General features: G+C 46.2%; 1 protein-coding gene across 1 annotated transcript; it reads right to left on the reverse strand.

Moving 5' to 3' along the window:
• Positions 1-1,331: 1,331 nt before the first annotated feature.
• On the reverse strand, positions 1,332-20,593 carry CLDN11 (claudin 11). Its single transcript, XM_077348421.1, has 3 exons — positions 20,171-20,593; positions 13,449-13,613; positions 1,332-2,492 (listed from the first exon to the last, which is right to left on the reverse strand). The coding sequence occupies exons 1-3, from the start codon at positions 20,394-20,396 to the stop codon at positions 2,260-2,262; spliced, it is 624 nt and encodes a 207-aa protein (XP_077204536.1). The 5' UTR covers positions 20,397-20,593; the 3' UTR covers positions 1,332-2,259.
• Positions 20,594-22,383: the final 1,790 nt, after the last annotated feature.

Raw genomic sequence — 22,383 nt, forward strand, 5'->3', positions numbered from 1 at the left:
CTGCACAAAAACAACACACTCCACTATCACAAAGCCACACATCTGGGTGTTACACATTCCTCAGTGGCGCCCACGTCTCACAATGCCAGTGCTTATTGTTTCTCTTTGGGGGGAAGATACAACGAGGAACTGTACCAGGGGCCTATGATGTAATGCACCCAAATGTTCTGCCAAGGAGCTGTGGAATAGCCGTCCGCATTGTGAACATTGTGTCGGAGAGAGAATATGAAGAGGGGGGGAAACCACAATCTGAAATTAACACCACAGTGGCAAAACTTAGTTTGCATTCTGCTTGACTCCAAAGTCAACTCAGGATTGACATTACCCAAAGAACAAAGGATATACTTGTAGTATTTGTAGTACTTGGTTTAAACTACAAGTACAACGATACAGGCTAGATATCAGGAAAAAAATTTTTCACAGTCAGAGTAGTTCAGCAGTGGAATAGGCTGCCTAAGGAGGTGGTGAGCTCCCCCTCACTGGCAGTCTTCAAGCAAAGGTTGGATACACACTTTTCTTGGATGCTTTAGGATGCTTTGGGCTGATCCTGCGTTGAGCAGGGGGTTGGACTAGATGGCCTGTATGGCCCCTTCCAACTCTATGATTCTGTGATTCTGTGATTCTGTGATATGTGCCTGCCATCTTCGCAAGCCAGAAACAATGACACATATACTATTAATCTGCCCACTTTTCTTCAAACAGTGGTCACACCTAATCAGGCTCATTTTGCCATCCCAAAATCATCTAACTGTAGATGTGGCATCAAAATTATTAGCTGATAAAATCCTGGAATTAACAGAGCATGTTGTGAATTTTTTAGCTGTTGTATAGCGGAGAAATACCCAGATCTATTGGCTGAGACCTTGGTTATACATTACTCTTATGTTACATATCTTAATTGGAGGAATTTTTTAAAGTTTTATTTCGTATACTTGCTTATATGTGGTATTTGGCAATAACTGCTATTTATTATTTACTATTCCATTTTATATTTCGTATTTTTAGGGCAATATTTGACCTTGTCTGCAACCAACCAAAAGCCTTCGTCATAATAGCCAGAAACCCACTAAAATTTAAAGCAAAACAAAATGACACCGTTTCTGCTTCCGTAATGTTCTTATGAGCAGGGCAGAACTGATTCCAATTTTCTGTGCAAATGGAATGGATGGATGGATGGATGGATGGATGGATGGATGGATGGATGGATGGATGGATGGATAAAACAGAAATTCCCCCACCTCATTCAAAATCAGTAACTCCCCCCAAAAAGAAATTATCTCCCCCCCCCCCAAAAAAAGCTAACCTGGAAGAAGGAGGCAGAAGGAGAAGGAAACAGTCTAGTAATGTCAACATTTATTTCTGGATATTGTACAGTACTTCAGAACAAAGGCATCATCAGTATTCATTGGATTTTGCTGAACTGGCATCTGATGGATTATAGGATACAGTTTAGATAAGACCCACTTCAATAGTGCATGTCAGAATTCAAATTAATTGGGGGAAAAGTAAAAAAAAAGGAGTGGGTGGGAGAGGAAGTACATTTTAGCAACATACCTGTACAAAAAAAAAGGGTGGTGGTCTGGGGATTAGTCCCATTACCTGTATTTAAGACTATGTACAAATGTTCTGTTATTTACCTTGTAATTAGAAACATTTGGCTGTGCCTCCTTCATACTGATGCATTTAGACAAAAACACTGTTACGAAAGTGATCAGATTCCTTTAAAAAGAGTGCAGAGAAAGCAAAGAGAAACCCCCTAATCTCATGAAAAGGGAAACATTTGTGCAGATGGAACAATACAGCTTCTTCCTCCCCGCTTCATCATAAGTTTGTCCCTGCAACGGCCTTGAAACAGGGTGCGGGGGGGAAAGAAGAGATGGTAACTTAATGTTGGGAAAATTACAGATGAGGCAGACAATTCAAAACAACCTGCATTTGTTAGCTCACTTTCTGAAAGAGAGAGAGAGAGAGAGATAGAAAAGAAAAAGGATAAGGACCAGACCAATTAACGCTTTTTGATAGTAACATGAGCACACAAACATGGACAATTGGACCAATTCAGAGACTGATCTGGTCTATTAAGGGAATCAGATCGGTTTCATACTTTCACAATATCAGATTACTTGTGCTAGTTGGGCAGTTCTTTGCCCAGGGATACGGCCACCTCGTGCACGAAGACGTACGCAAATTCAACACACCAAGAAAACCCACCGACCCGTTTCAAAGCAGTCGAGGAAGGTACGAAGTCTCCAGAGCGTTTTATACGTGGGCGCTTTTAGCGTGGCTGGGAGAACTGGATCCCGAGGCGTAGTAGAAACGGTTTTCTCCAAATGTTTGGGCGTCACCCGAGCAGCAGACGATGATGCACCCACCAAAGAGGCAAAGAGCAGAGCCGATCCAGCCCGTGTAGAGAGAGTATCCAAAGCTCATGATCATCGTTTCACGATGAGCGCTCACAGGGAACCAGATGGTAGCCACGATACCACACAAGGCTGGGGAAGCAAGATGCAGAAGATCACCACTCTCCTTAGGAACATAAGAATATTTGAGCATGCTATCGATTCATCTAGTCCAACATCCTTGATTGGACAGTCGCCAACTCTGTGTCTCCAGAAGGCTAACACCTCCCCCAATTTCCCCCCCCCCCCATTTCAAAGTTGATACACAGAGAGACACAACCTTGGAACACGGAGATTCCATTTGATCATCCTGGCTAACAGCTGTAGGCACTGAAACCCGTGAACTTATTCTGTGAATTTAGACAGATTGTAAGTGGCTGGGCAGAAGGGATTGTGTCTGAGCTTGGCCATTGTTGCCCTTTCTTGCATGCCCAGGAAAATGCCGATCTTCACTTTGGGATCAGAAGGGAAATTTCTTCCAGGACAGACTGGCCAGGGATTCTGATATTTTTTTTGGAGGCGGGCATCATCTGGGCATAGAATTGGCATCACTGTGGGTGGACAGGTAGTTGTGAATTTCCTGCATTCTTCAGGGGGTTGGACCAGAGGACCTTTCCAACTCTATGATTTTATGAAACCAATTTAGCAAGTCAACTAAGAAGAACAGTGCAATGGTAACAATACAATGACAGTAGCAATACAAATGTTTCGGAGAAAGACTTTTGGGAGCAGACTACCTGTATAAGGTGTCCCAGTATGGCCAGACGACAACAATTCCACAACTTTATAAAAGTTTAGCTAAGATAGGCCTAGCCTACTCCTAGATCGGAGACTGTAACTCTGGTAGGGATGGTTATATAACCACTGCAGGCATTCATGGAAAGGCGTACATGACTTAACAGATCAGCATTACTTACCATTGCAGTGAATGGCATACATTACTTTCTAGCGGTTTGAAGAAGTATTTCCTTTTCTAGTCTTCAGCTTACTTGCTAATGCACTTCCTTTGAGATCTCCCCCCCCCCCCAGGTTATTGTGAGAAGGGGAGAAGATGTGCTCTGTTTTCACTCTTCCATGCTGTTTGCGATTTTATAAATCCATGTGGATGCATGAGGGCTTGACCTCATGACCTCAAGGCACTTTCCTGCCCCCCCTCCCCAGTCCTGGAAGCCAGATGGGAAGTGAGAATTCAGGGCTTGGAACTTAATTCGGGGAGGAGGGGGGAGGCCAGTATTAGACTGGCCTGGTTCCCCAGATTGTTCCATCCTTGGCCCAACTATGCATCCGCTCCCTTTTGCCCATCCAGTGGCCCTGTGTGGGAATAGTTTATTTAATCTCCATCATTGTGAGCGATTTGCTGTTATGGGGTTTTTAATGGGTAATTTTAATGGCTTTAATGTATTGATTTGTATTGAAATATTGTAAACCGCCGTGAGTCAGTGTCCGAGAGCAGCGGTCATGCAAATTGAATAAATAAACAAACAAACAAACAAACAAATAATATACCTGCAGAGGCCCAATTCTGAGCAGGAATGCAGTGCTGATTTGAAGCAGGGCCTCGTACACCTGGGAATTATGTTCTGGGCATAAAACTCTCACTGCACAACTGGCTGACAGGGTGAGGATTGGGCAACACGAGAAGATTTTAGTATGCGAACACATGAACACACAAAAAGCTGCTTTATACTAGTTCATCAAGGTCAGCATTGTCTGCCCAGGCTGGCAGCAGCTTTCCAGGGTCTCAGACAGAGGTCTTTCTAATCGCCTACTGCCCGTTCCTTTTTTAACTGGGGATGCCAGGGAGTGAACTTAGAACCTCCTGCAGCCTCTCTCAGCTTTTTTATCATTGGGAAACCCCTGAAACAGTCTTCGGGTTTCAAAAGAAACCCAGAAGTGGTGTGATTGTGCAGAATATGGTTGGGAAGCAGAGCTGTGGACACGCCCACCTGAATCCCCTCCCCATCCTCTCCCGGCCCATCACTGGCCATTGGGGGGGGGGGGAGGCGGGTGGACACGATCATATATGGCCACATGACCTGATAAATGATTTAACAAATTTAAAAAAAACATTAAAAAATTAATTAACTCCCACCCATTTGGGAAACCCTTCCAGAGCCATCAAAACAACCCAGGGTTTCATGACACCCTGGTTGATAAAGCCTGACCTAGGGCATGCCAAGCAGATGCTGAACCACAGCCCCACTCCTATGTGAGCAGACCCTTGGAGTCATCTTCAGTGCACAGGAAAGATCATTTAATCCTTTGATCACTTTTGGTGACTATTTTTTCCAGGACCTTTTCCAGCTCCAAGATTCCCTTCTGAAAGACGGGGGCAGCAAGAACTCTCTTCAGTATTGAAAAGCAATGCACTCTTTGAGAAAAATCAGATCCACCTCTCTTGCTAAAGTCTTCCAAGGCCAACTACAAAGAGCCGAATGCTTTTGTTCCCGTAGCAGGCCAAGGGAGGGACTGTGGCTCAGGGGCAGAGCTAGAAGCCCCAGGTTCAACCCCTGGCATCTCCAGTTTAAAAGACCAGGCAGCAGGTGATGGGAAAGACCTTTACCTGAGACCGTGGAGAGCTTCAGACCTTGATGGATCAATAACCTGAATCAGTATAAGGCAGCTTCATGCATGTTTCTGAGGACAGCAAGGAAGCAAAGTTCAAAAAGAGTTTGGCTAAAACTATGCTTAAAAAAAAATGATTTCCACATCTGAGAAGTATCGGATCAGCCAGTATTTTATTTTCTGCAGTGGGGGAGCTGTCCTGGATTCAGTTGTTGTTGCTGTTGTAAGATGCCTCTGGGCAGTGTCAAAGCACCGAGGTTACAAGAGGAAGGAAAACATGGGGGGGAAAGAAAACAGAGAGAAACAGTTTGCTTTAAAGCAACAAACACACGACATGGAGCCTCCAGCCAGAGACAGAATGTAACTTTCCATCGCTGTGGCTACTACAGTGGAAATTATATTTGTATTGGGGAGGAACACGTGGAAGGTGATACGTTCAGAGAGTTGGGACCTGTTGGATGAACACACAAAGCGCAAAGGCAAGTCAGAATTTAGCATATTCAGTCCAGGTTGAAGGCGAGCTGGTTTAAGCGTGTGCTTAGCTCTTCCAGAGAAAAAATCAACAGAATTGCAAAAGGAGTTGACATTGGCCCAGTTGTGAGTTCAGTTCCATAAAACCTGCAGGGAAGATTTGGCCTCGGTCCGACATCTTGATCCGTTTCTTAGAAGCAAAAGGCCCGTGAATTTATAATGTTACAAAACAGAGATGTGTCAGCCGAGGAAGCCATCTGGTTGTTCCCGCGAAAGCTCTTTTGTTGTACAAAAAAATCCTCCCACAATTATCTTTGTTCCCCCACCAGCACTACTACCTCGCTTCCTTCTAGTACTTGTTGAAAACATATCTGTCCCACAGATTGCTACTTGACCCTTGATGAAAGTTTGTGCCCTGGGGGCAAAAAAAGAAAAAATCCCTTGTGAAATGGGCCAAGCAGAGAAATCTAAAGTTGGGTCTCCATTCTCCCTTGCAGAGAGTTCCAGAGGGCGGCCATATTGGACTAAAGGAGAAACAGCTAGACTCTACGCCAAAAGTACCATAATGACCAACATGATTTCAGGGTATTTAAGCTTAAAAGTCCTGGCTGCCTGATAAAGATAGCTTTCACAAAAGCTTACATTTGATTCTCAAAGGTTTATTTTGGGGATGTAAGTTTTTGAGAGTCCAAGTTCCCTTTAGCTGAGATTTGACTCTCAAAAGCTTATTAACCACCCCCCAAAGAAAAAACCCAAATCTGGTTCACTTCTAAGATACTACTGAACTTGAATCTATCCATTCTCTGTGTTCATGACCCTGAAAAGATGGTAAGATCGTGACCCACTTGAGTTAACCTTGCTTCTAAAGCAGGCATAGTTTTAGAGAAACAGATTCCACATCTCAATTCAGCTGGGGAGACAGCTGGCTGGCCTTGAACAAGTCACTTTCTCTATTCCTCAGCTTCCCACACAGAGACAGGAGAATTCGGCACTTTCTCATAAGTGCACTTACGGGTTTAAATGACATCAGGAAGAGAGGAAGCATCCTTAGATGGTGTTCAAGGGAAGATACGTTTCAGGCTAAAATTACACTGCGATGATCTCTGAAGGGAAAATGACAGCTCTCCTCAAGTAACTTGAGATGTTTATACTTCAGGGTTATGGTTATTGGAAGTGCAGGGAACTAAAGGGACAAGGTACCCCTGGACTAAAGCGACATCATCTTTAATTGATTCGCTGAGTGTTCTTAGGTTTTAACATTTTAGAGAGCCAGTTTGGTGTAGTGGTTAGGAGTGCGGACTTCTAATCTGGCATACCGGGTTTGATTCTGCGCTCCCCCACATGCAGCCAGCTGGGTGACCTTGGGCTTGCCATGGCACCGATAAAACTGTTCTGACACAGCAGGAATATCAGGGCTGTCTCAGCCTCACCCACCTCACAGGGTGTCTGTTGTGGGGAGAGGAAAGGGAAGGCGACTGTAAGCCGCTTTGAGCCTCCTTTGGGTAGAGAAAAGCGACATATAAGAACCAACTCTTCTTCTTCTTCTTCTTCTAGTCCTGAGGACCAGGATCTTATAAATGAACTTCTTAATATTTTACCACGTTAAAACACACACACACACCAAGACACAAAGACAGACTGTGGAGCTGTTTTAAAATGTATTGGAAATGAGATGTTTTCTTAAGCATCTCTTTTCTATAGAAACCCAGTGGGTGGGAGTGCCGCTGTTTACCCAGAGTCCTTCACTGGCCAGGACTTCTCCGTTCCCTTTTACAAAGAATGTTTTGCACACTTGGTGGGAGATTTCTTATTGCCTGTGCACTCAGTGGAAGGGATTGGAGGAGGACTGCTGTTTCTATCCATGCTGATAATAGCCTCTGTAAGTGTCCTTGGATTACAAGGCAGGGAAGGGGGGCAGAGAGGAGAGAGCAGAAGCAATTTTGAATGTTTGAGGCAGAATGCATCGATGGCTTCCTTCAGAGCGTGGCCTGCAGAAATGGGATATTTAGGAGTTTTGAAGATATGAACCCCTGTTAGAGCCATTTCGAGTTGAGGACAGCAGCGGGCTGCTGGCAGGTAGTTAGGTTATTGGTTCAGATCAATCAATCAGGGTTCTCCACTTTTAAGAGATGGTTGCTCTGTTGAAGCACCCTTGGATTCTGAGGGAAGAAGTAACTCCTCCTCCAATTAAAGGGAGGAGATGGGCATGAATGAAAAAGAGCAGCTTTGATTTTTGGAACACGCACAAAGAGGCAACCTGGGCCTATTCTGCACATGTTGGATAATGCACTTTGAATGTGCTTTTGCAGCTGGATTTTCCTGCACAGAACAGGAATAAAGTGCACTGAAATGGGCCCTGGTCACTGGGGCATCTTAGGGATCTAGAATAGTTCTGCTTAATAGAGTTTGTTTGTTTGTTTGTTTATTGCACTTATATACCACCGTTCCCCTTGGGCAAGCTGTAGCCTGAGAAATTCTTGGGAACTGGGACTGGGACTTGTGGGGAAGAACCCAGGGAGGGTTTTCACTTGGAAGCTCTGCTATACATGGACTTTTCCCTATGAAGATGCCATTTGCTGCAAGGCTACTGTGTAGTCAGGGCCAATTCTGCACACACGGGATAATGCACTTTCATTGTGCTTTTGCAGCTGGATTTTCCTGTGTGGAACATGAAAATCTATTTCCAAAGTGCATTGAAAGTGCATTCTCCAGTGTGGGTGGATTCTGGAACTCCAGGCCTCACCTGGAAATCGACAACCGTAGTTTAAGGTTCTGCAACAGTTATCAAAGGGATTGTTGGGAGTTATTTGAAAGAGTACTGTTTCCATTGGTATGCCTCTTTTAAACTGCCTTTTGTTCTTTTTTTGGGGGGAGGGGTAACATCTGACACCAGTGTATGAAATACTCCATTTTGGTTTTGGATTTGATGGGAGAGTTGATGAGCAGAAAGGGTTAAAGAAAGGGGATGGGTGGGGTACCTGTATCATTGTGGCCAGAAACCTATTTTGAGCTTTCATCAAATCAGCCGGAAGACCTGAACTCACTATTTTCCTGGCAGGCTTTCAAGAGGTATTGTAAATTGTGCGTTGGCTTGATTACAGCTTGCAGTGCTTTACCAGGGCCAGGGGATTTATTTATATATTTAAAGATTTATACGCTGGGTTCCCTGCTGCTCAAACAGTAGTTTGGAGCTGCTTGCAAACAAAAGTTAAAATATACAATAAACTCACAGCTATCTCATCCCAAAAGTGTAACCTAACAACCAAGTAAAACTTCCGGTGTGCGTGTGTGTGTTTGTTTGTTTTTCTAACTGCAGCCATATAAAAGAACCAGTCAGCCCCCAGGAAAAATTTCCATCTATAGAGGAAAAAGTTAGTAATAAGAGAGCCTGACATACTTTGACAAGTTGAAACATGTTCGGATTTTAGAGGATGTCCTCAAACCACCAATTCCATAACGCTGTTAAGTGTAAGGGAAAGTCCCCAAATGATAAAATCTCTCAGTACAGCACCTTTACTCCCCCAGCTGCACAGTCCTCAGGCACCCTATGGCCTCTTGCTCTCTCAAACAGACCTGCTGCTTCTTCCTTTTCTGTGAGACTTTGCACATGTGTGCACATCTGCGTTTCTGGGATTAAACCTAAAAATGCATTGTGGGAATGAGTGCATAGGGAATCCAAAAGCACGTCCACCTGCCGACAGAAAGTGGAGCTGAGCTTTGAGTGAGAAGCAGGGAGGGGGCAAAGGGTGAGAGCTAACTGTGGCAGAGATACTCATCCTCCCATTTTTGAATTATACACAACACGTCTTTTGTTTGGGCAAACTGACAATTGTCATCTCTGGGAAAGCTCAGCTGCATGCATAAGCTGCATAGCTACATTACCAGTTCTCTCCCAACATATCCCTGCCTCCCTCCCCTCTGTTAAATTTTAGATTGTAAGCTCTTTGGGACAGAGCACTGTAATCTTAAGGTGCCATCTGCATCAGCAGTATGGATAGGACTTGTTGGCAGAACGGAATGTAAAAAAGATGGGTGACTCTCCATGCCTTCTCCAGCTCTCTATTAGATCTATCAGCAGAAGGCAAAGAGAGTCACCAATTCTCCCAACATGTCCCATCCAAACTTGGGGAAGTTGAGTGTTGGGGAACATGAAGATTAATCACCATGTGGGGCTGGGGAGGGTGCAGTGTGGAAGGGGAAAGAAGACAAATTTGTCCTTCCTGCTTTTTCTACCCATAGGGCAGTACTGACGGAAGAAGGAGGGAAGGGTCATTTTGTCCTAGTTCTGCCAAGACCCCAGTTTTCCTGTAGAGTTTTCAATGATTCCTAGAGTTATCCTTTGTTACTTCCAGGTACTCTAGGAACTGTCAGGAATTCTATGTTTTTTTTTAAAACCCTCGTGTCAATAGACAAAGCCTTATTTTTCTTTTTAATTTCTACAGATTTTCTCCCGAGACCCTGCCCCCCACAGCACTCCCACCAGATGTCAGGAACTGCCGGGCACAGTCTGACAATCCTATTTCTTTTGTTTTTTTTTCTGCCGATTTTACCAGTTACTTTACTACTGAGAATTTTGTTGTTAGGATTTTATTAGTTGTTTTAACCATTTTACATCAGATCCTCTAGAACAGCCTTTTTCACCTTTTGACCAGGGAGGTACCACTAAAATATTTCAAGATACCAGGAAGTGATGTCAGCTGACTGTGGCCCCTCCCCCTCCTTGAGGTCCATGATTGGCCACTTTGGGGGGGGGGTGCAGGTCAAACTGCCCAAATAAGCGTAGAATTTGGGGGGGGGGGTTAAAACTGTTTTTTACAGGCTTGGAGGGCTATCCCCAGCCTCCATTTCGAACCCCCCCGTGCCACAATACAATTGAGAGGCCTTTGTGGTACTGTATGATGCCTTGGTGCTGTGGTTGGGAAACCCTGGCCTACAACCTTGCTTGGTACTCTTCTTCCTTTTTCCCTCATGCACAAAAAATTGGCCTTCCCGTAAATTTCCAAAACCAGCCACAGTTTCAGCATCACATCTGCACTGGTGTGCTTCCGAACCATCAAGCCAAAATTGGCAAGCATGCTTCAAACCATGCATACAAACTAAGGTTTGGAGTCCAACATGGTTATACTGTGCTTATACTGATAATAACATGGTTGCGCTCAGCAACGCAAGGGAAGGGAAGGTGAACAACCTGGGAGGAGAATGGGAGGGAAGAACTTGCCTGTAAGGCTGCTAACTCCAGGTTGATTCAAATGAGTAGCCCTGTTGGTCTGAAGTAGCACAATAAAATCAAGAGTCCAGTGGCACCTTTTAAGACCAACAAAGATTTATTCAAGGCACGAGCTTTCGAGTGCAAGCACACCTCGTCAGACTGCTTGCACTTGAAAGCTCGCACCTTGAATAAATCTTTGTTGGTCGTAAAAGGTGCTACTGGACTCTGATTTTATTGAACTCCAGGTTGAGAAATTCCTGAGTTTTTGGGGTGGAGTCTGCCATCCCCCACACAGCTGCCTTTCCCTTATCATAACACTGGAAGCCTTGGGGGGGAGAGCTTTTTTTAAAAAAAGTGCATGCTCTGTTGCTTATGCAAATGCCTCTCAATTTGTGGCAGCATTGGCAGGGAAACAGGATTTTCACCATATGGGAAGCAGCCCATGACTGCAATCAATGCTTCTGAAAAGTCCCCATTTTTACCAGCCCAGCATGAAACATCTGTGGCTTTATCGGCTGCATTTTCTGAACTGCAGGCGACGTGAAGTCCCCGCTGCAGCTGGACACGTCCCCGGTCGCCTCCGGCAAGTGGGCAAGCGTGCATGGCATCCACCAGAATGAGGCATGATGTCAGCGCTGGCCGCCGCGGGAGAAGGCTGACCGCAGGGCAGGGCAGCACAAAGCGGCCAGTCTCTGCTCAGCCGTCCCCCGCCTCCCCCTCAGCTAAACAAACTGGAGAAAACAAGACGCCGAGGGCTGTTGTTACGAGATGAGGAGGCCTCAAGAATATGCAGGTGCTGGCGGAGACTGTGAAGAGCATTGTTAGCGGGGTGCTGTTGGCTGTGTTTTCCACCTCGCCGCGAAGAAAGGGAAAGGCGCTAATGGGAGAGCAGCTCAGGCCGATATTACGCGAAGCACGCCTCACAGAGTGGAGCCACGGAGGGCACACGGGGACACGGCTCTGCCTTGAGACTTCTGGCCCGACATGGGGGACTTTGGGCTCTGCTAACTGGAAGGGGCCACCAATGCTCTCCGCAGTAAATAGTGAGGCTGGGCAGGCAGACCGGGAGCAGGGGATTTCCACCAGGGGGAGCAATCCACGCCCTCGGCACAATGGCATCACTTCTGTCGTGGTCTGGAAGTGACATCATGACACCCCCTGGCACGATGACGGCGCTGCGGCGTCATGTGGGAAGCAATGGCATCGCACCCAGAATGCCAAGGGTGTGTCCACGTTTTGCCTGGGAATTCCCTCCTGTTTTCCAGCTGAGCGGGGGTCAGAAACAAGAGCCGGGGGGAGGCTCCTGTTTGGTTATTGATCACTATCACAGATACTTCGATTAGTTGCGGGAAAGAGCAAGGGCCCTGTCAAGCCCTAAAGACTGACAAAATTTGTGCCTGCGTAGGAGCATTTGTGAGTAGCGGCTCACGGAAGCTCCTTCCCTGCCACCGATGCTGTTAGCCTTTAAGGGGCGGCTGGGCTCTTGCTCTTCTTGACTGTGGCAGACAGACTAACGCAGCTCCTCATCTTGATCTATCCCCCTTTGGATTATTTGTTTCATTGGAATGTCTCGTGTCTTTTGCTCGGGGGTAGCTGCCTGGGAAATAGCGGCCTAGAGAAGAGATGTGAGTAATCCTCAACGCAAGCAATGCTTGCTGATCTTGTTTTCAGCCCAAGCAAAAATGCCGGTTATGCATCAGACACATGTGGCAAGCCACAGCTTGGAATCAATATTCGGTATTATTTCCTCCCAGAAGGCCTTTCCTTTCCTGTCCTTGCCTGGGCAGGCAACAGTGCTGCCCTTCCTCCCCGTGTCCAGAACGGCAAAGATTCTGAATTAAATCCATGCCAGCTGCCCTCTGAGGTTCTGTGATGGGGAGCTGCTTCAGAGTTCTCTCCCACGCAAAGCGAAATGTCAGAGAAATCAATTATCTGTATTTATTCAGACTTAGGCCTGATTTATCCATAGTGATTTTTTGGCCTGTGCTTTTCTCCTTCCATGTTGGGAAAAGTATGTGCACTGCACGTATTGGACCTCAAATGTCTTTGCTGCCTTTTAAATCAGTATTTGTTTAACGCAGCTTATAAGATCATTTATTTATACCCCACTTTTCTCTGGGAATGGAGCCCTAAAGCGGCATACAAGGTTGTTTTATCCTCTCAACGACCATCCTGTAAGGTTGGTTAAGCAGAGAGAGCATGCAAGAGGATATGCAGCTAACCCAAGGTCATCCAGCAAGCTTCCATAGTATAAAAAAAGTATGAGACAGAACTTGGAACCAGAAATTCCCCAGTTCAGGCCTCCAGTCTGTCTTGAACTTGAAACAAGTTCTTAGGCAAACTATTCCTCTTGCAGCATTGGCCTACCCTATAGGGTCGTTGTAGAATTTTCTGAAGGCCTGTACTGGAAAGCTCCATATGAAAGTCTAAACTATTTCTTCTCACACAGACAATATGTACTTGTGCACATCTAGTTCTGTCTCTTTCACCAGGTATGTATTCTCCCACCGAGATATCAGTCTCAGTTGTATATAGAAATTTGCACATGATGTATCTATTTTTGTCCCTTAGACAGGAATTTCCACCAGGTTTGAAAATGATCACCTGAGAAGCAGCCTTTGGATTGTCTCCCTTTCCTGCTGTTCCCATCCTGAGTAGTAGCAGAATGCTGAGGAGCAGGTTTCTGCCATGGCTACCTGTTCAAGGAACCCTTCCCAGTTCTCACCGGTTATTTGGAACAATGTCCCTCTAAATAAAACCCAAACATGGACAATTGGTGTGAGCTAAGGTCGTGTGTCTCTTACCCAAGAGGATCAGAAGGATTCCGCCCAGCTGGGATCGTCGATATTTGGCCACTCCAGGTTCGTTGCCCATTCGGATACAAGGCAGGACGGTCACCAGGAGGAACACAGCGGGGAGTCCCAGAACAGACGCTGCGATCATAAGTGCTCGGCAGGCCTGGACGTAACCTGCGGGGAGAGGAAGGAGGAGCTCAGATCTCAGGTTGTCTACTAAGAGAAGGTGGTGGACCACGGGCCTTGATCAATCTTCTCTGGCTTGAAAAGCAAGCCCTTCCAAATTTGAGTTATTTCAGCCTTAGACCATGTTTTCTCATTATTGTTACCATGCGCATGCAAACACACACGCAAAACTCGGCACCACAATGAAATTTCAGATGCCATGGTGACCTGGCACCTGGGATTTTTAAAACTCTGATGCGGCCTTTCTCAAGGTTTTTTGAGAAACCCTGAAACGTTCTCCAGGCTTTGAGAAACCCCAGGAGTGGTGCGATTATGGTTGGGAAGCAAAGCTGTGGACATGCCCACCCAAGGGGCCCCTCCCCTTCCCACCCCCTCCAGGCCCGTCATTGGCCATTTTGGGAGAGGCGGGTAGGTCGACATATATAGTCACATCACCCGATAAATGTTTAAAAATTAAAAAAATAAAACATTAACTCCCACCCGTTCAGGAAACCCTTCCAAGGTCATCAAGAAACCCCAGAGTTTCACAAAACCCTGGTTGAGAAAGCCTGCCCTGATGTCCCAAACTTTAGTTCAAGGATTCTGAAATTTGGCAGCAGTTCAGCTGCTTATTCAAGAGTTACTCTATCTGAACAGGGGAGAGATAGGCAAATGTATAAGAGAATGACAATGGTGAAATCGCTATGACTGTGAAGCTGGGAAATCCCCAGTTAGCGTTTTTCCTCCTGCGTGAATTCACAAGCTGTCAACATACAAGTAGGGATGCCAGTTCCCAGGTAAGACTGGGGGACACCCCTGGAGTTTTAGTTCATCTCCAGGCAACAGAGATCAGTTTTCCCTGGAGAAAAAGGCTGTTTTGGACAATGGACTCCATAGCATGATACTCCACTGAGGTCCTTCCCTGCCCCAAACCCTGCCCATTCTCAGCTCCATCCCGAAAGTCCCCAGGTATTTCCTAAACCAGAGCTGGCAACGTACCTCTGCCACAACTGGGTCACTCCTAGGTATTACATAAAAGAAAAACGAACACAAGCAAGATTCGCTGGCGAAAGAATTCTCTTTGGAGCATTCTGCAAATCATAAAACAAATAGGGAGCAAAGGAACGGCACGTACAGACTGCTTCAAATTATAGTTGGGGAGAGGAAGGAAGGTATTGTGGGAAAACTCAGTCAAACATGCAATTCACCTCAGGATACAGAAATACCGATGGCCACAATTACAGGTTCTAAGGTAGGCATGGATTTCCCAAATAGTCATGTGGAGAAGTTAGGGGGCGTTCACAGGGGGGGATTGGTGAAAGAACTTAACCCTCTTCCCACTCTGTATCCCTCTTCCCCATACATACAAGCCCTCCTTCCCAGTTGTTTGTCTCTCCCCCTGGCTCTGAGACTGAAACTATACTTTATCTTTAACTTTATCTTGCTTTAGGATGCTTAGGGCTAATCCTGTGTTGAGCAGGGGGTTGGACTAGATGGCCTGTAAGGCCCCTTCCAACTCTATGATTCTATGATTCTATGATTCTATGATTCTATCTGGACACCAATAGTCTAGACCAGGGGTAGTCAAACTGCGGCCCTCCAGATGTCCATGGACTACAATTCTCATGAGCCCCTGCCAGCATTTGCTGGCAGGGGGCTCCTGGGAATTGTAGTCCATGGACATCTGGAGGGCCGCAGTTTGATTACCCCTGGTCTGGAGGAAGTGGGTGTAGAAGACAGCAGCAGGAGGAGGTATGGATCAAACCCCCCTTCACCTTGACCACCGACGCTCCCTTGCCGGTGTCATCTCCATCCCCTGCACAAGGACGAGGCAGTAAAGATCTGAGATAACAGAATGGACCGCAAGGATGAAACGCATTAGGTTACCAAATTCCAGGCAGAGGCTGGAGAGCTCCCAGAATTACAACTGGACTCCAAATTACAAAAGCCAGAAAATGACAACTTTGGAGGAAAGACTGTATGGTATCACATCCTGGCTGAGCTCTCTCCCCTCTGCAAAACACCAGGAATTCCCCTGCCTGGAGTTGGCAGCCCTCAGAATAGGACAATGAGGGACTAGTTGGCCAAAACCTCTTTCCTTGATATGCAAGTTTTTATTTGCATAGCATTTTTTGTCTTTCTTGCTGTGAGGGATGGGGAGAAAAACCTGGCATGTTGGTTACCTGCTGACACTCAGCTGGGGAAGAAAATCACCAGAAAGCTGGGGCCGTGTCGGCACTGTGATGTCACTTCCGGCCCTGTGAGGTCAGTTCCAGCCAAACAAGCTACCATTTAGAGCAGGCTTTCTCAACCAGGGGTTCGCAAAACCCTGGGGTTTCTTGATGACCCTGGAGGGTTTCCCGAATGGATGGCTGTTAATTCATTTCTTATATATTTTCAATATATTTATTGGGTGATATAATCATATATGGTCATGTTGACCCTCCCAAAATGGCCAGTGATGAGTCTGGAGGGGGTGGGAAGGGTAGGGCCCCCGGGTTGATGTGTCCACAGCTATGCTTCCCAACCATATTCTGCACGATTGCACTGCTTCTAGGGTTCTCTAGTCTGAGGACTGTTTCAGGGGGTTCTCAACAGTAACAAAAGTTGACAAAGGCTGGTTTAGAGCTTCAGGTTGTGAGGAGTCTCTAGATACAAAAAGGCTTACTAAATTACCAGGGTTCTGGCAATGCTATGGGGCCTCTTAAACTGAACCTCGTGTAGGACCTCAGTCTGTCTTCATCTAGTCCTAGCAGATGAAGTAATCCTTCCTAACTCCCAATTTTGTGGACTCTTACCTCCCCAAACATACAAAAACCAATTGAGTAAATTGGTATGGGTCACTTTTCTGCTTATCGAAGCAAAAAGGGTCAGATATATGTTGTCCTCCCCAATTATTGCTCCTTTGGTCCCCTTTGAAGCTAGCCTAGGACCAATATTTCCACTCCTGATGTTTCTGAGAGGAGAGCCCGTGGGTCAGCGGTAGAGCATCCACTTGCTTGCAGGAAATGCCAGCAGGTAATGCAAAAGATTTTCACTCAAGACACTGGAGGGACCAGTCTGAGGGACCAGTGGCCTGACAAAAGCAGCTGGGAAGGTCCTGGTACACAGCTACAAACTTTCTGAGGACCACGTTTCCTCCTGTGTTGACCTCAAATGCTGTGGACACTGCTGTTCTTCATTTGAACACATGGAGACCCCTCATGGTGCTTTCAGAGCAAGAGATGAACAGATGGGGTTTGCTGTCACCTGTCTCTGCAGAGCAATGCTGGCCTTCCTTGGTGGTCTCCCAGGGTCAAGGCAGCTTAGCTTCCAAGATCTGATGGGATCAGGCTAGCCTGGGTCATCCAGGTCAAGATTTATTTGCTTTACAGGTAGATTCAGCTGCTTAGTCATGTTGGTCTGAAGCAGCAGGACAAAATTTGAGTCCCATCGCACCTTTCAGACCAACAAAGTTTTATTCTTGGTGTGAGCTTTCATGTGCATGAACACTTCAACATTGGGCTCAATTTCTGTTTTGCTTTACAGGTGTTTTTTTAACTATCCACACCTTTCTTCCAAGGCCCTCAGAATGTGACACCTAGGCTTCCCATCCTCATTTCAGCCTCATAATAGATATAGAGTGTGTGGCTATGCCAAGAGTGGCTATGCCATAGAGCAGGGGTAGTCAGCCTGTGGTCCTCCAGATGGAAATTGTAGTCCATGGACATCTGGAGGACCACAGGTTGACTACCCCTGCCATAGAGTGTGTGGCTATGCCAAGTCCTCAGCACAATAGGGAATTGGGATCCTAACCCAAGACTGCTAGACTCAACCCAAGACTGCTAGACTCATGCACTGACCACATCTGCTCCAAACACATTATTAAACCATCAGAACTCTGAGGGCAAAGGTCAGTGGTTCTACTCAGAACCCTATTCAGGCATATTCATAGGGGCTTTGTCCCAGCAAAACATCCTTAGGATTGCACTGCAGACCAGTTAAATAAGAGTTATCTAAAAAAAAAAAACCCATAACAAACACAGTGTTCTTATTGATTTCATAACACAACAGGTGCTAAACATATATAAGAAATGGATCAGCCTGCCACAGAGACAGTTAAGAAAGTTAAAGGCCATCCTAAATAGGTCCTTGGTGCTTCTCCAGAAGGCTGTAATGATGGAATGAGCTGATTTCCCAGAGGAGAGCATTCTACATTCATAGGGCCACCACAGAAAAGTCCCTAGTTTTTACATCCCAGCTTGTAATGCATCAAACAGAAAAAGGATGCTCAGGAGGTTCTTAGAGAGTGACCCTCAATGCAGGCAGGTACATATTAGAAGAAATGGTGTTTGAAAGAACTTGGCCCTAGAAAGAATCTGTATTCTACCCCCACTACCCCAACAGGGGCCAAACAGTAACTCCAGTTGGGGTCTTTGAGATAAGGAAAAGAACACAGGGACAAGGATTAATCCCATTCATCCAATGGCATGCCCTTGATCTGAATAGGGGAGTCTGCATTTACTGTTCACCAATTAAAAAAAAAACACTTTTCAGAGACTCATGAAACAAAGCAAACCACTTGGCAATATGTTTTTCCTCTGCAGTTGGGAGACAGTAGTGCTGACCTACCTTACATAAGGACAATTTAGTAAATGTATATACACTTATTTGCGTGTTTGAACTGCACTGTGCAAATCTGTTCAGGCTTTGTTTCAGCAGCTATAAAAATAATAGTTATTAGATGCCAAGTATTTTGGCAAGCTCAGATTTAAATTTTCATTAATACCAAAAATTCTTTCTGTAATAAAAAGCAACAAAATGTGGTTTCTCTTTGATAAGGGTATCTATTTGATGAGAGTTTAATATCTGTAGTGCCTTGCAATATAGATTCCTGCATTCAAAACTCAAAGAAAATTAGAATGAACAGAATTTGGGTGGTTAGCATTTATTCCTTCTTTTAACATGCACTGCTTGAAAGTCCTTTTATCTTGACAGGCCTCACAACCACCCAGAAAGGAGGTGCCTCGTTCCCATTTTACAGAAGGTAAACTGAGGCTCACATATGCTGACTCCTCAGGGACACACAGGAAATCCAGTAGTGGGGAGAATCTCCAGTTTGAATCTGCACTCTTGCCATGCAAAACTAGCTGGGTGATTTTGGAGGAGTAGCACACGCCCAGCCTAACCTACCTCCTGGGGTGGCTGAGGGGATAAAAAGGAGGAGAGGAGAAGGATAAAAGCAGTTTAGGGTCCCTAGTGGAGGAAAACATGGGGTATACATTAAGTGAATAAAATAAACAATGTCTGATCACAGATATCTCAGTGTTCAACAAATCTGACTGCTTCAGACTGAATGGGGGAAGCCTACACAGAGTAACTATGGCTCAATGGTACAGTGCAGACCAGGGGTAGGCGAACTGTGGCCCTCCAGATGTCCATGGACTTCAATTCCCATGAGCCCCTGCCAGCATTTGCATTTGCTGGCAGGGGCTCATGGGAATTGTAGTCCATGGACATCTGGAGGGCCACAGTTTGCCTAATCCTGGTGTAGACTTTAGAAGGTCCCAGGTTCAATCCTTGGGATCTCCAGTAAAATCTTAGGAAGCAGATGTTAAGAAAGACCTTCTTCTGCCTCGGATCCTGAAGAGCCACTGCCATGCAGAGTAGAAAGCACAAGGGTAGACGGACCAATATTTTGACTCATTATAAGGAGGCTTCATATGTTTACTAAAATCTCAGTGATAAACATTAATTAACCCTGAATTTTCTTGCTAGGCGTGATACATAACGTCATCCAGTGGGAATACAGGAGAGGGACCCATGGTGTGATCCTAGCCTTAAGTTTAATAGAGTTCCACCTGTGTGAAGTAAGAACAGGATCCACACCAGGGCATGGGCAGAGTATATTTCCCTCTCCGTCACGACCCACTCCCAAATCCATGGGATTAAGAAGCAATGCTTTCAAGGCAGAGGATGTAATTGGAGACCCAGCACCTTCTAAGCATCCCTGGCCTGCACAACCCAGGATACCCCAATCTCATCAGATCTGGGGACCTAAGTAGACTCGGTCCTGCCTAGTAGTTGGATGGGAGACCTCCAAGGGAGACCTCTTGAAAACCCTCCAGGGTCCCCACAGATCAGCTGGGACTTGATGGCAACAACAAACCAGTTAGGCACAAATTTGTCAGCCAGATTCTGCACTTATCAAAGTAAACCTATCCCAAAGCATTTTCCCCAAAGCCTACATAAAACTATCTCACTCTTCCTTCAAACATAACAGCAGACCTCGAACCCTTAACCCCTTAGTCTTCCCAAAAGGGAAACCCCAAAGTCCAAGTCAGATACACATAAATGCATTTGCTCACATTAACCTTACTCTTGCTTCCACCTCTTCTTTTGTTCTCCCTGCTCTAGGATCTACGAGGCAGGGACTCATCCATTTCCTTTTGCTTCTATTGCCCTGCAAAACATTCCCATGTACCATGATGATCCGCATGACCTGAGCAGCAGTAGAAATGGCACCTTTGTCTTAAAGCAACCCTGCCACGAAGAGCAGCACCTGACTGCTGCTGAACATTCCATACCTGGCAATATGAGGATGTCCACCAGCGGCTTGCAGTGATAGAGCCCGGTAGCCATGACGCAGTCGGCCCAGAGCCCCTTGGACCCCAGCTCATCCATCTTCCTGCAGGTGGTGATGGTGTAGCCGCATGTCACGACCCAGTCGTTGGTGGAGGTGGCCACGATCAAGCCAATCCAGCCCACGAAACTCGCCACAAATCCAGTAAGGTGCAAGCAGGTTGCAACCATCTTTCTCCCTCAACTGGAAAGCTGAGCAGCCCAAAGGGGAGGAAAAACTGGGGAGTGGGAGGAGGAGGAGTCCGAGGGTGGCTAGAGAAAAACTTTTCACAAGCTACCCAGAAGCCGATGAGAAAGCAAGAGCTGCCTTTGAGCTGTCAGCAGAGGGGAGTGGAGACAGATGTGCTGATGACCCGGGTGGTACAGACATCCCTCTCGCCCGTTCGTTCGGCCTCTGGGAGGAGCCCAGTCCCACACGGATCAATGGGAGGTGTGACAGTGTGTGCCAAGTTTTGCTTTTTTAAAAAACACAACTATCCTTCAGCTAAACAATGGGAGAAGTTAGCCTACGGGAGTGAAAAGGCAGGGGGGGTGAAATTAAAACCGACAGCGGCCAGCTCATTCCTTTCTGGCTCTACAGCAAAGCTGCCTTCCTCAACAGGTTCGCTTTGCCATTTTGGCGGCAACAGATTAGCTGTGTTGTAAGACTGCTCAGAAAGGAGGCAGAGCCAGCCTAAAAGCCTTCAGGTCCCACAGAGCAGTTTAATCTCAGCGGCTAGCTTCGAGTTCAGAAGTATTTGGCTCAGGGGCCCACAAGATTTTTGGAGGAGCAGCTTTCCAGCGTCAAAACACCCTCCTGACAGAGCTTTGACTCTCGAAAGCTGATATCACCACCACCAGCCCCCCCCCCCAAAAATATTTTTTGTTTTTAACGCGCTACCGGACTCTGATCTAGCTGTTCTACGGCAGACCAGAATGGCTACCCTCCGAAATTAATCTCGGCAACGTAGAAAGACAGAATTTAGTTACTCCAAGTTCCTTTCTGGTGCTGAATACACTGATATGAAGTGAAAGGTGGTTCGCCAATGTCAAACTCGGAAAATAAAAAAAAACAAGCCAGGGGGAGGAGGGGACGTTTCGGGCCACTAATTGTCTCCTCAGGCGTGGACGAGAATGACCTCCACGGCCTACATATTTTGGTTTTCCCTCAGGGCACATAAAGCCCCTGAGAGGGTAAGAAAGGGGCTGCCTCAGCAGTTCCACCACTTCAGGAGGTGGTTGTGAGACTCAAAACTTCTCTGTTTTTGTTTGTCTTCCTCCTAGGGCAGGGGTAGTCAACCTGTGGTCCTCCAGATGTCCATGGACTACAATTCCCATGAGCCCCTGCCAGCAAACGCTGGCAGGGGCTCATGGGAATTGTAGTCCATGGACATCTGGAGGACCACAGGTTGACTACCCCTGCCTCAGGGCACTCCTTTCTTATTTCACATTTGATTAATCTGCCCTGATACCAAAAATAGATGCTGGGTCTGAGGCACTCACTCAAAAAGCCCTGTAGGGTCGCCAACCTCCAGGCGGTGTCTGGAGACCTCCTGGAATTGCAGATGGCCTCCAGACAACAGAGATCAGTTCCCCCTGAGGAAACGCTGCTTCGGAGGCTGGGCTGCAGAGCATTATGACCTGCTGAGATCCATCCCCTCCTCAAATGTTGCCTTTTTCTATGTAATAGTAATAATAATAATATCTTTATTGGCATACAGCAAGGGCAAAACACATAGAATTGAACTGGATGCGTATAAAATTAATTTTAAAACATCTTCGTTCTAGCCCGAGACACAATCTGACTGAGCAGTAATCTTAGGGCTCTCTCAGCCTCATCTCCCTCTCAGGGGAGGGTATATTAAAACCAACTCTTCTTCTTCTCTCTCAGCCTCACCTACCTCACAGGGTGTCTGGGGAGTGGAAAGGGAAGGCGAATGTAAGCCACTTTGAGATTCCTTCAAGTAGAGAAAAGTGGCATATAAGAACCAACTCTTCTTCTTCAATCATTAAAAATTCAACTACATGCCTTTTTTATAATAGGAACCCAAAGCAGCTGAGATTCTTCTCCATTTTATTCTCACAACAACCTTGCGAGGTAGGGCAGGCTGAGAGAGTGCAGCTGGCCTAAGGTCACCCAGCAAGTGTCCCTGGTACAAGTGGGGATTTGACCCTGGGT

This window comes from Paroedura picta, chromosome 8 (assembly GCF_049243985.1).
Source record: "Paroedura picta isolate Pp20150507F chromosome 8, Ppicta_v3.0, whole genome shotgun sequence".
NCBI classification, from domain to species: Eukaryota; Metazoa; Chordata; class Lepidosauria; order Squamata; family Gekkonidae; genus Paroedura; species Paroedura picta.

What these genes read in the sequence shown, in the direction of transcription:
- CLDN11 (XM_077348421.1), bottom strand. Translation starts at nt 20,396, where the DNA reads ATGGTTGCAACCTGCTTGCACCTTACTGGATTTGTGGCGAGTTTCGTG. An exon ending in GGACATCCTCATATTGCCAG is followed by an intron (nt 13,614 to 20,170) that starts GTATGGAATGTT and finishes CTCTCCCCGCAG; the next exon opens with GTTACGTCCAGGCCTGCCGA. An exon ending in AATCCTTCTGATCCTCTTGG is followed by an intron (nt 2,493 to 13,448) that starts GTAAGAGACACA and finishes TTGCTTCCCCAG; the next exon opens with CCTTGTGTGGTATCGTGGCT.